Source organism: Buceros rhinoceros, unplaced genomic scaffold (genome assembly GCF_000710305.1).
Source record: "Buceros rhinoceros silvestris isolate BGI_N320 unplaced genomic scaffold, ASM71030v1 scaffold27233, whole genome shotgun sequence".
Taxonomy (NCBI): Eukaryota; Metazoa; Chordata; class Aves; order Bucerotiformes; family Bucerotidae; genus Buceros; species Buceros rhinoceros.
The window spans coordinates 21,853-34,343 of NW_010404767.1; the positions used below are offsets into that span (position 1 = coordinate 21,853).

A 12,491-nucleotide genomic window follows, 5' to 3' on the forward strand; every position below is an offset into this window, starting at 1 on the left:
CCCGCTCCTGCCGAGCCTGCTCAGGGTGGTTGAAGCGGAAGACATGGCTCTTCCCCATGATGATGCGGTTTCCTACAGGGATGGATGCAGGGCAGGGGGGAAGGATATGGGTTTAATGTGGGACAACCTGCGGTGCCCCTGTGGGATGAAGGGAGGTGGGTTAGAGCAGTGCTGGCTTGCTGGTTCTGGGGACCAACCTGAGCGCAGGATGCTGGGCTCCATCACCTTTTTGCCATTCACATAGGTGTCGGCACCTTCACAGGGCTCCAGTGTCACTATTACTGAAGAGATGGCAGGAGGGGGAGAGTAGGCGTGAATGAAAGTGATGTGGAAGCAGAGGGATAAATCCTGCATCTCCCACTCTGCTGCTCCTACAGCCTCAGAAAGGGAGAGCCGCCCCAGCTGGCACCCCTGGTGCAGAATGGGGAAACATTGGGGTACCCACCAGCAGTAACCAAACCCTGGGCAACCATCAGGGCTCAGCCAACCTCATGTTGATCAGAGCAATCCCAAGGGCTAAAAGCAGCTGGAGGCTGAAAAATTAGACGAGAACAGAGCCTCCAGCACACAACTCCAGCCTCCCCAGGCTTGTCTCCCAAAGCCCTTTCACCCCCAGTTTCCTGCTGGTTTGTGGGGTGGGCTGTGCTCTGCATCTTGGGTAGGGAATTTGTCTATGGTCTCCTCTTCTGTCCCGCCCTGATCTCTCTGACTTGTCTCCCTGTGGCAGCTTCCATGTGCCTTGCACAAGCTTCCCTTCCAGCTAGGCAAGCTGTCCTTCCTGCTCTGGAAACATGGATAGGCCACAGCCATGCCAGAGAGCCCCACTAGCCAGAGGACGGTATTGACCCCCAGCTGGGGGCAGGTGCTAGGGACACGCAGAGGAACTGAGGTTCCCGGGGAGGTAGAGCCCCTCCAGACAAGCAATACCTTCACCGCCAGTTTTGGTGTCGCTGCGGAAAAGGCAGTGCTCTTCCTTAATGAAGTGCCCACTGAGAACGATGTCCTGCCTCTTCACTGCATCTTCTCGGCCAACCCTGACAGGAGGAAACACAGCTCAATCCTTCCTCAAAGCAGCCCCTCCCTGGATCTCCCCCCAAAACCACCCTCGGGCTGACAGAAGCAGCCCCTGGTGCACAGCAGGACCAACGTCCTAAGAAGATTGCCAGGCAAATATTTTTCATGCACAACTATGGCACTTTGGGGATGCTCTGGGAATGGTGCCCAGCTCTGGGACAGTGTCACACCGCTGCCCACCCAGGTAAGTCAGACACTGAGATATGGGCTAGGCTGCCATTGGTCTGCATGACCTGGTCCTCACCTTGTTATTCCATCCTTGATGTAGTAGAGAAGACACTCAGACATGAGTGGGTCCTCATTCAGGTTGACCAAGTGAGGAGTCTGGGGGAGATGAGCAAGAAGTCACCACAATGCACCCCATCTACCCAGGCACTGAGGAATCTCCAGAGGAAAGTGGGAACTCAGAAGCACCTCAGGCTGCCCCCTGAATGTGGATGGGCTATGCTGCTCTCCATAGCTCCAGGACAACATGCCCAGGCAGGTACTTTTCAAGGGGACTGCAGAGAATCAAGCAGCTGGGATGAGGATTACCTGTCTCCAACTCTTCTTTGCTTTTTTCATCCAAGGGCTGAGCCCTGGGCACCAGTGCCCTGGCAGCCTTTGAAAATTCATGTTGCAAATGGGCCCAACACAGAGCCAAACACTTCCACGGGGAGTCTCTGATACGGCTTAGTGTCTCCTGGGTCAGGATCCTGCTTGCCTGCACTGCATGTCCACAGGTCCTTGCTTCACTGGAGCTCCAGCCCCACTACGGCCAGTGTAGCTGAGGCAGACGCATCCCATGCAGTGGTTGATTAAGGATGAGAGGAACTAAAAGTGCCCGTTTTCCTCCACAAGGACAGGTCGCAGACCAGAGGTTCGAGGAAAACCAGTGGAGACCTGAAGCTGTATCTCCAGGCTGAATTTCCACCCTGGTCTCCTTCCTAACAGTTCCCTCCCATCACTTTCTTCCCCTGGATCACAAACCACTTTGTTCTCAATGAGAAGGAAGTTTCTCCCCAGGCCACAGACCTCTCCAGCTACAGCTAGTTTATCTCACCCCATCACAAGCTGCTGTAATTGAACATTCGGGCAACAGGCAAAGTCCCAGGAGTATCAATAGGCAAAGTTCTGAGTTTCCCAGAAACCATAAAGAAATGTCTTAGCCTGTTAATATCCAGCATGCGGAGGTTTTCCTGTCACGACAGTGGTACGAGCCGTAACTGATAGGACAGACTCACTCCAAACAGTGCAGGAGAGCTGGAGGCCAAGGCTTTTCTTCAGGGGGGCTAACAGGAATAACTTGGCAGTAATGTTCAACCTCAGGCCCTTCTGGGTAGACACATAGCCCCAGGGTCTGAGATTCCTTCAACTTGCAGTTTTTCTCCATATCTGCAAGGCTAGCTAGTAGAAGGCAGGTACTCCACCTTCCCCTGAGCTCCATGGAGATGATGGAGATGTAACCATCCTAACAATGGCATACAGCAAGACAACAAAGTCCTGCCCTGCTTTGCCCTTAATGAAACAGGGGTTTGCATGCTATTGACAGTGACTTTCCTTGCCAGCCACTGGATAAGTCAGAGGAGTTTCCACCTGCCAGACAGCTGAAGGAGGCACCAAAACCACCACAGAGATGTCCCATCTCCAAGACCAACCTGCTTCAGGAAATAAACCCCCACGCTTTCTACACAAAGATCTGGGGTCCTAATAGGCAGCAGCTGAGACAAGAATGAGAAACAAAGACAAGGGTGTAGAAATTTGTCCTAAGAGCCATGACAAGGCGCACAAGGGGAAGGTCCTGAAACCTTCATCACTGAGTGTCACCACCTCAAGCCAGGGACACATGTATCTACTTAGACATTTGGCCAAGCCAACTAGCACTGGCTGCCAGGGCAGCTCTTAGAGAATTCCTCAGTGTGGTGGGAGAGCTGAGCAAATGCACCCTGGTCCTACTGGCATGTGCTTGCAACTCGCAGCTCGTGCAGCTCTGTAGGCTTCACGGGGCTGGGGCTGTAAACTGGACATCACTACCGCAATAGTTATACAGACAAGTGAGGGGCAGCAATCTGCAGTAACTGGTGCTTGGCAGGGCTTGGTAGCAAACAAACTCTTTTGGCCATGGTCAGTATTTGCTTAGAAAATACTTTACAGGATGCTACAAGCAATAAAGAGTATGGAATAGTTTCACATCCACATTTCTCACATGGACTTGCCTGTTTCAGGGGCACCAATTTCAAATACCCCAAAGTATGGAATTTTATAAGCTGATACTGAAGTCCAGCACAGCAATTGTCAGCGAGGCCTAACCTGAAAGGAGACAGCATTCAGGCAATATGTTTCTACCAACACTTGCATCCAGCAGGATCAACACTGGGATTTCCCCCATAGGTTTCAGAGCCGAGAAAAGGCTAGTGAAATACTTGGGGCTGGCTGGCAGTGACAGGACAGGTCAGAAGAGATCTGCAGGGGTACAAACTAGGCATCATTTGCCAGGCAGAAGAGAATAAGGTGATCCTACCTTTTTAGGAGAGAAAACGCCCAAAGTGCCTCCATCCTCCCTCATGGCCACCCCCATTTCTGCCAGCAATGCTTCCCTGAAGGAGCAAAGGAAAGAAGAACCTGTCAAAGATCTATGGGCCCCTGGAGCCAGCACTAGACAAGCCTAGGATGGGACCCACAGGTTTGCCCCACAGATCACAATCATAGGGCTTGCTTCAGTTCTCTCTTCCTCAGGAGAGTTTCTCAGAGCAGACCACATCCATACAGGCTAACATGGCGGACATTGGGGTGCCCAGGAGGCATCTAGCGTACAGCAGGACGGTCAAATTGCCCAGCTACTCCCAGGAGCTGAACTGATGTAGGCAAAGCTCAGAGAAGGGGAGATGCCTGGGGAACCCCATCCTGTTCCCATCCCATCCCACTCCAACCCACTCACCTCTCCATCCGGATGGCTTCCGTCCTCCGCAGCTTCTCCTCCCACGTCTCATTCAGCTCTGCAATGATCTTCTCTGTCTCCTGGTGAACACGGGGTTAGCAGGGGGTTAGCACATCCTACGGGCAGCAGACTTGCCTGCTGTGCCAGGCTTTGCCCAGCATGCTGCAGTGGGACACTGGTCCCAATTTTAGGTTGGTTTAAAGAAGCTGTGGCAGCATTTCACGCATGTCTTTCCATCATCCCTGTCTTTCAAAGAGCAAGGCACGAAGACCAGCCTCTCCATTCACTTGCTGCCAGCCTGCTCCTATGCCATGAGCCAGGAGCGCCCATCCCACAGGGCAATAGTAGCAGCCACCCCACGGGGAGGACAGCAGCATCAGGTGGACCCTACCATGCCAAACCCACTCCTGTCTGGCAACCCAGAGCACTGGGTATATCTGGGTCTGTCCCCTCTGCAAGAGCACAGCCGACCGCTGCTTTCCATGGGTCGGCTTTCTATGGATGTTTCCAACACCCATATGGGTTTCCAGAAAACACCAAGCCCTCCCTGCAAGACTCAGTGCAAAAGTGTTGAGCTGAGCTCTCCATCCTGCTGGGTGCTGGCCTCTTACCTTGAGCCTTTCAATTGCTTCTTCGCTGCCTGGAGCAAACATGATGCGCTCATGAAGGCTGGTGACAGAGGCAGCACGGCTGGACAAGGCCGACAGAGAGGAAGAGGGGCTGATCCCAGCGATTGCGTTGGTCACTGTGGAGAGATTGTCATGGCGGTGACTCAGTTCTGCCCCTCTAGCATCATTATTGTTCTCAAAGTCGGACACATCTACAGGCAGGGAAGGAGGGATGGGCCGGGGTAAGATACACGGACAGGAAAAGAGAGAGAAAGAGAAAGATAGAGACAAGAAAAGCTGTTGGGGGAAAAAAACTGTGACTGGGTGCATTGAGAAGAAAGCCAGGAATTACAAGGAAAAGGCACAAATGACAGCACAGTGGCACAGGCAGAAGCAGAGCAAGGGCACACCCATTTCTCCCGCAGCCCGGGCAGTCCCCCAGAAGCATGGAGCTGTTTTGGGAAGCGGCCACTGGAACAGCCCTGGAGCTTTCCTGGGCTCTTGGGGATGCTTTTCTGCAACACAAGATCCTGCAGCCGTCAGATCTGGCTGTTCTCCCCAAGAACTGTCCTCCCCAAGAGCCAGACATCCTCTCCAACCAACACAGCCCAAGTGGTTTTCCCTTTCCACCTGCCCCAGATTAGCTGGATCTGGGGGCAAAGAATGAGAAAGGAAGGGGAGGAGAGGCAGTGGCCCTCTGCCCTACAAAAGGGTTGAGTAGACAGGGCAGGAGAAGCCATGGGATTTCCTCACTGGCAGAGCCCAAGCCCCTGGCCCACTGGAGCAGCACCTTGGCTGGACAGCCAGAGAGAGCAAAGTGAGGGCAGGGTGGCAACACACTGTGTTGCCACACCAAAGGGCAGTGGCACTTGCCTGCTGGCACGCCTAGCATCATCTGCCACAGGACCACGTGGCAAAGAGACCCAGGTATCAGAGATGCTCCTCTAGTCCCGAGAAGCTGCAGGGGCTTGGTGCACTGTGCTGGAGGCAGACAGGGCACAGGTTAGCAGATGAAGCATTAGTCACCCATTTCCATCAGCCCAGGGGAGCTGAGCCAGGAGGGGACTGGCCAGGTCCCCATCTCCTCAGTGGGCTCACCATAGCCTGAATGCACCGACTGGCCCAGGGTGGTATGGGGCAACAATGCTTAACCACAGGCAAAAACCTCCTGGCCATCACCATATAGCCCTCCAACAAGAAAGCATCGTGCCAGTCCACCCAAGCACTGCACTGGGCTCCAGTCCTGATGAACACCAGCACCAGCAGAAGCAGAAGCAGCAGTGACAGGAAACATGACAGTATGGAGGAAGGAGTCCTCATGGGAATTGGGCCATTGGTACAGTGGATGGGAAGGACACCGGTCCCTGCAAGCACTAACCCAAGCCCAGGCTCTAACTGCAACTCTGCCAGCATCCACTTTGTCAGCATCCCAGGAATGGCCAGCTTGTAGGCTGGCCATCAGCTGGGGCAGGCTATAGGACTCCTTCCACATGCTGCACAGATGTTCTTGGGTGCAGCATACACCTCCCAAAAGCCATGAAGCAACAGAGAGTACCAGTAATGGGGAATACACACATTTGGATCCTCCTGCAGCAGGATGGGCTAAGAGAGAGAGAGAGGGGGCAGGGAGCAGGGGTAAGACAGAGAGAACAGAACAAGAGTGGGTTCATCTCAGTAGGATATCCAACTGCACACAGAAGAGAGGCCACAGGTCGGTGCAGCCCCAGGAACATCTTCCTGGCACCTCTGGCAGGCACAGGATACTGCAGACAGGATATGGAGGGGGAGAAAGAAAGGTCTGCTTGGTGTAAAGCAGGTCCTCCTGCTTACAGGAGTGGGCTTGGGGTTGTGAATGCATGTGCAGGGGCTCGCTGGAGGTGTCCCAACCATGCTTTGGCAGAGTGATGTTGTTATGTGCTGGCCGAGGAGGATGCAGGACAGTTGCAGGGACACTGGCCCCACAGTCATGTCTCCACAGTGATGACTCCATCCCGGCTCTGCCTGGAGCCACTGCCACATGCCATGGGGTGATACCTACTATCAATGATGTCCCCGAGGCCCTGGGCATAGAGAAGGTCACGCAGGCGTGCCACCTCGTCCTTCAGCTCTCGGATGAGCTTGTTGTTGGGGTCCTCATTGATGACGGCATTGCAGCGGATCTGCTTGGCACGGTCAGCATACCTAGGGAAGGGAGAGCTCTGAGCATCAGTGGGAGGTGCAAATTACCAGCTGCTGGGCAAGCAGGAGTGCTGCTGAGCCCTTCTAGCAAGCGATCCTTTAGAGAATCCCAGCACCGAGACAATCTTTCAGGCTCTTGTCTGAGGTTGCAGGGTCCCCTCACAGCACCCCGCCAGCCAGGGTTGCCACAGAGGGGAGGAGAGGATATGGCAGTGCCTGGGTTTCAGAGGCCCCCCCTTCCCTCACAAACTGTGGGGGCACAAGGGTACTCTTCCTACCTGAGAGTACTGAGAGTCTCATCGTAGTTGATATCAGCAGGACTGAGAGCAGCAACCATTGCCGTCCTGGAGTTGCCCCCTGTCCAGAGAAATACACCCACATCAGGGAGATGCAGCTGCTGGGCAAGCAGGAGTGCTGCTGAGCCCTTCTAGCAAGCGATCCTTTAGAGAATCCCAGCACCGAGACAATCTTTCAGGCTCTTGTCTGAGGTTGCAGGGTCCCCTCACAGCACCCCGCCAGCCAGGGTTGCCACAGAGGGGAGGAGAGGATATGGCAGTGCCTGGGTTTCAGAGGCCCCCCCTTCCCTCACAAACTGTGGGGGCACAAGGGTACTCTTCCTACCTGAGAGTACTGAGAGTCTCATCGTAGTTGATATCAGCAGGACTGAGAGCAGCAACCATTGCCGTCCTGGAGTTGCCCCCTGTCCAGAGAAATACACCCACATCAGGGAGATGCTAGTCCCTGCACCACCTGTCACCCTTCACTTGGCAGCCATGCGACCACCAAGCCCATACCTCCCACTCATGTCCTCACCCAGGTTCTCTCGCAGCAGCCAGGTTAGCACCGAGTCCCGGTAAGGGATGAAATCCGTCTTCTTCTTCTTTTTGTTCTAGGGGATGGAGAGCATAGGGAAGGACTGGTTACAGCTGGTCCTTAGCCATAGGGACTTGGGGGAAGATAGCTCTGCCTGGCCACAATCTCAGGCAGCTCTGCTCAGCTCCACAGGTTCTGCCTATGAAATGTCCTGCCTGCGCTGGGGAGGTGTTTAACACCAGGTACTGACAGACACAGGACAAGGAGGGTGATGAGGATGCTGAGGGTTCTGCCAGTCCCCAGGAGAAACATGGCTTGGGTCCAGACAGAGCCTCACCCCCAAACCACCCACTCCCACCCAACTGTGCTAAAAAACAACTTCCCCCTTCCCCAGCCCAGCTAGGGCACATACCTTGTTTGGGCCTGAATCCTGCAAAGAAAGAGGAGAGATTGTTCAAGCGAGCAGCTCCCCTCCTCAGGGCCCACCATAGCTCCTCATCCCCCAGGCAGAGAGTGGTGGGCGCAGGTCACCAGGAGATGGCAGCCTCACCAGCCCAGCTCATCCCAGCTCCAGGACGGATTGGGATGTATCTGACCATCCCTCGGATCCAGGATGCTCCACCCCTCAGAGCTAAGCCCATCCCTGCTCAGCTGAGCCCACTCCCTGATGGTGCCACCGGTCCTCCGTTCTCCAGGTACCTACCATTTCAGCCAGGGCAGAGATGACTTTCCCCAGCGTGGTCAAAGACTTGTTGATGTTTGCTCCTTCCTGATAGAGAGAGGAAAAGCCTAGATTCTCAGGCCCCATTTCAGAGCAACACTAAAGCCCAGTGCACCAGGAGGATGGGGAAGTCCCAGTACAGGGCGGACAAAGAACAGCTGGTCCTACTGGGTGACCAGTACTTTCCAGCTGGAAGGTAGAAGATGGACCCCAGATGACCCCCAGTAGAACTGGCACTGGGCAGTTTTCAAACAAAATGCTGTCAAGGATTTTTGCAGCATAGTGAGCAAGGGAAAGGACATGGCACAGATGGGGACAAGAGGGCAGGATGCAACTTCCCTGCCACCAGAAGGGAATCTTGCACCAGCTCTCACCTTTAGTCTTGTGCCCTTCGCGCCAGTGGAGTCAGCTCGCTCACTCCCTGCCAGGTCCACCAAGCTGATTTTGCTGACCTGCAGGCAGAGACGAGGCTGTCAGCCATGGCAGGCACAGCAAACCAGGCCATGGCACAAAGCCAAGGAGGGAGCAAAAGACCTCTTGCAAGGTGACACTGTTATGAAGGCAGTTTGGCCAGGAGCAGGGCCAATGTCCCTGCAGGCAGAGCTGGAGGGCACCAGCTGCCAAATATCCTGTCCAGGGACCAATACCCCAAGGGACTGTGAGCCCAGCAAGTGCCTGGTACTTATCTCCGTCCTGTTTCAACACTCCGTCAGTCCACACCATCTCATCCCAAGTGCTGTTGATAGCACATGAAACCCTTCCCAAGTCCACGCAGGTTCCCCTGAGTCTCCCAGGCTCTGGTCTCACCTTCTCAGTGGTGATGTCTGTCTCAGCATCATGCCGCTTCTGCGTGAAGATGATGTTGAACACGGCGTGAGAGCGGCTGCTGGTCTCGTTCATGTTGGTGGCAGCCACCGTGCTGTAGGGAGATGATAGGAAGGTGTGATGCTCTGCAGGGGACACTGGAGTGGCTGGCAATGGGGCCAAGTCTCGTTTCAGGACAGAGTACATGATGGGAAGGCAAGTCTGGAGGACAGCAGAGGACTCTGGGAGGAGACTGCAAAAGTCTAGGCTTTCTCCTGCTAGCTCCAGGGCATTTGAGAGCAAGAAGGAGGTAAGGTGAAAGTAAGTGGGTACCAGATGCTCAGACGGAAGACTTTCACCTCCAGGGGAGCCAGATCAGCAAAACAAGGAAGTTAAGCAGGACGTTCTGGAGACATCTGCAAGCTTTCTGAATCCTGGCCATCTCCTGCTCCTCCAACTCACCGGGCCTTGTTCCCAGAATCCATGAGGTCCTGGATGTCATTGTAGGAGGTCACAGCCAGCTTGGAAAGGTCCTCAACATACGGTCCCATGAGGGGATGCTCCCTCACCCGCAGGTTGCCCTTGTTCTTGGGGTTCAGGAGGTCCCTCACACGCTCACAGTATATCTCCATGTAGCTCACCTAGAACAAACAGCATGGGCAGGGCTAGCAGTTGGTAGGATGTGGATGCTCAGCAAGTAGGCAGAATCAATTCCTGCCAGCCCACCCCACACCCAAGGGCAGGACTCCCCGAAGAGGGGTCTTGCTCACTGGTATGGCTTGCAGAGCCAGGTGGGAGGTTGGAGCTGGACTCAGCATGCAATGGGGCACCTACCTCCACAGAGTACGACATGTTGTCATTTGTTGTATCGTTGATGCGGGAGAAGAGATCCTCACACAGCTGCAGAGAGAAGAGCCAGGCTGCTCAGCCACCCCAAAAGGAGGGTGTTCCTGCCTGAGGTACCCAGGCCACAGGGACTTCTACTTTTTCACCCCAAAAACTAGAGCCCCTGAGTGGTAGAATGGCTCCTGGGGAGCTGGCAGAAACCTCCCTGCTGGTACGGGTGGTTCAGCAATCCCAGAGCCCCACTGCAGTACCCTGCTGGGCCAGCACACAGCAGCTCTAGGCAAGCACAGCCAGTGGCAGCCTGACACTGGACTACTGCTCCCCACAAACACCGGCCTCCTTTGGCCAGACTGTAATTCATCCAGTCTTGCAGGGGTCCAGTATGACCCTCCTTGCCCCACTACCCTCCAGAGGAGCCATGTCAGCTTGCTGCCATGACAGGGCTGTGGTAGACTTCAGCAGACCCCACTCCACCCTGCTTCCCTCTTCCCTCCCTGCTCTGCTATTCCTCTGGGCATCCCACTGGGACTAGAGGAACAGGCACTTTTCACCAGGCAGTACCTGTGGGATGATGCCTTGCTGGTCCTTCTCCTGCTTCCCCATCATGGTGTAGGACTTCCCGGCACCCGTCTGCCCATAGGCAAAGATGCAGACATTATAGCCTTCGAAGGCATGCTGCAACATCTCCTCGCCAATGTCCTGGTACACTTGCTTCTGAGATGCATAGTTGATGTCTGCAGGCTGCAGAGAGGAGGGGGCCAAGCAGAAATTTGGAAAGGAGGTCCTCCTGCCTCACCCGAGCCCAGTGCTCCAGGCAGGCTCAGGCCATCCACCACTTACCGTGGTGTGGGACCAGTAGGAATAGTCAAAGCTGAAGCTTTTTGGTGTCTCTTTGGGCTGCTTCGGGTTCAGGATAGCTAAGGGCAAACAGAAAGGAACATGAGACCACTCAGCCACCTGTGGTAACCGCCCCACCCTCACCTGGCTCTTGAGAGGAGAAAGGTGATGGGGTTCAGCCCAAACTGGTTCTGGAAAGCGAGACTGAGATCCTCCAGCTCCACAGATGAGCCCCCAGACCCCAACAGTCCCAACAAAGGAGGTGGGTGCCATAGCCAACAGAGCCTACACCAGCCCAGAGAGCAGAGCACAGTCTTGTCCAAATGTTCTGCATGGCATGGTGCAGGGGAAATGGCTCCTTCCTGATTCAGCAACTGCCCCACGGGGAGCCCTGCACCAGCATGGGAGGATAACAGCCTTCCTTCACCCCACAGCTGGGGAGGCCGTGCCCAAAGCCACATGCATTGGTGCTGCGGGGTGGGAGTAGCCATGGCCCCATCACCTTTCTAGATCCATCTTCTCATCCCCCGGGTATTCTGCCCCAGCATGGTGATTAATGTCTCGTGTTACTTGTGTTAAACTGCCAGCTGAAACAAGAGCCTGTGTTCTCCCATCCCCTGGCGAAAAGGATGTTGCCATGGAAACTGGAGAGTGCATCACTTCTCGCCCTTGCTCACCGCTTTTTTTTCCCTCATTGAGCATTTATGACAGGTTTTTTCTGAAACAACAGATGTGTCCAAAGCAATCCAAACTGGGGGGGTAATCACAAGATCCAGACATCAGCCATATTAGGTGACATTGAAATGATCTTGCAGGCTGGTGCAGCAAAGCTCTCGTGTCCACAGCCCCCAGCTGGTCCCTGCCACTACCAGGGATGAGGAGGCTGTACAGTACCAAGGCCAATGGAGCTCCCTCCATTGCAACCCCAACCTGCCCTGCCTCGGGACCAGTGCTTGGCCGGGGCACACAACAGCTCAGGATTCAAGATAGGACCTTCCAAGTAGCCCCAGACATGGTGCAGTCTTCTCCCCACGGGGTCAGAAGCCCCACTGCCTGGTGTTACAAGTACGGATGCTTTCTGCTCCAAATTCCTTTTCCGTTGCCACAATGGATTCTCCCCCAGGAGAAATCCACCACTTCTGGCCCAAGACCTGTCCATGCAAGAAGTCAGGTGGAGCATCTTCGATGGCTCCTGGGGTTCACCTGGCAGCTCCGCTATGCCACTTGGCTACACAGCTCAAGTCTGTCTCTGCCCTGCAGAGGTGACCCTCACCAGAGCAAATGGGAGCATCACCCCCAAAAAATTAGTCCAACGGGGCAAAACAGAAGCATCCAGGACGGGGCTGCATAAGGCAGCTGTTCCACATACCAGTGCCAGCCCACACTGGGCACGGGGCAGAGGAGCAGCTGGGGATAGCACTGAGCAGCTCTGGGCATCCCAGCTGCAGCCGCCCATCTGGCGCAGCAGACCAGAGACCAGGATGCAGAGGAGAAGGGAGCACACCAAGAGCAGTGGGTCTCCCATTCCCGAGCTGAAACGCCCTCCTCATGTCCCTTTCATTCCCATTTATTTGCCCCGTGTCGCTGAATGCTGCTGGTGGGTTTTTTCCCTCTCCTGTGACTGGGCATCCCAGGGCTTTTGCAAAGCTGCTGCAAAAGATTCATACTCTGGCCAAAGGGGAGTAAAAAAACG

General features: G+C 54.9%; 1 protein-coding gene across 2 annotated transcripts in view; it reads right to left on the reverse strand.

Annotated features, from left to right (window-relative positions):
* The window catches only part of KIF1A (kinesin family member 1A), a 34,527-nt gene that overhangs the window by 19,594 nt on the left and 2,442 nt on the right, over positions 1 to 12,491 (reverse strand). Inside the window, exons 2-20 of one of the 2 annotated variants that reach the window (XM_010133506.1) lie at positions 10,802 to 10,878; positions 10,523 to 10,702; positions 9,950 to 10,015; positions 9,578 to 9,756; positions 9,119 to 9,230; positions 8,686 to 8,763; positions 8,294 to 8,359; positions 8,003 to 8,020; positions 7,591 to 7,666; positions 7,399 to 7,477; positions 6,638 to 6,780; positions 6,175 to 6,201; positions 4,603 to 4,736; positions 3,992 to 4,071; positions 3,575 to 3,650; positions 1,319 to 1,398; positions 928 to 1,034; positions 198 to 281; positions 1 to 72 (exon numbers count right to left, since the gene is read on the reverse strand). In XM_010133506.1, coding sequence (XP_010131808.1) covers positions 1 to 72; positions 198 to 281; positions 928 to 1,034; positions 1,319 to 1,398; positions 3,575 to 3,650; positions 3,992 to 4,071; positions 4,603 to 4,736; positions 6,175 to 6,201; positions 6,638 to 6,780; positions 7,399 to 7,477; positions 7,591 to 7,666; positions 8,003 to 8,020; positions 8,294 to 8,359; positions 8,686 to 8,763; positions 9,119 to 9,230; positions 9,578 to 9,756; positions 9,950 to 10,015; positions 10,523 to 10,702; positions 10,802 to 10,878 — 1,734 coding nt within the window. The remainder of the gene's footprint in view (positions 73 to 197; positions 282 to 927; positions 1,035 to 1,318; positions 1,399 to 3,574; positions 3,651 to 3,991; positions 4,072 to 4,602; positions 4,737 to 6,174; positions 6,202 to 6,637; positions 6,781 to 7,398; positions 7,478 to 7,590; positions 7,667 to 8,002; positions 8,021 to 8,293; positions 8,360 to 8,685; positions 8,764 to 9,118; positions 9,231 to 9,577; positions 9,757 to 9,949; positions 10,016 to 10,522; positions 10,703 to 10,801; positions 10,879 to 12,491) is intronic. The other variant, XM_010133507.1, reaches the window with a different exon arrangement.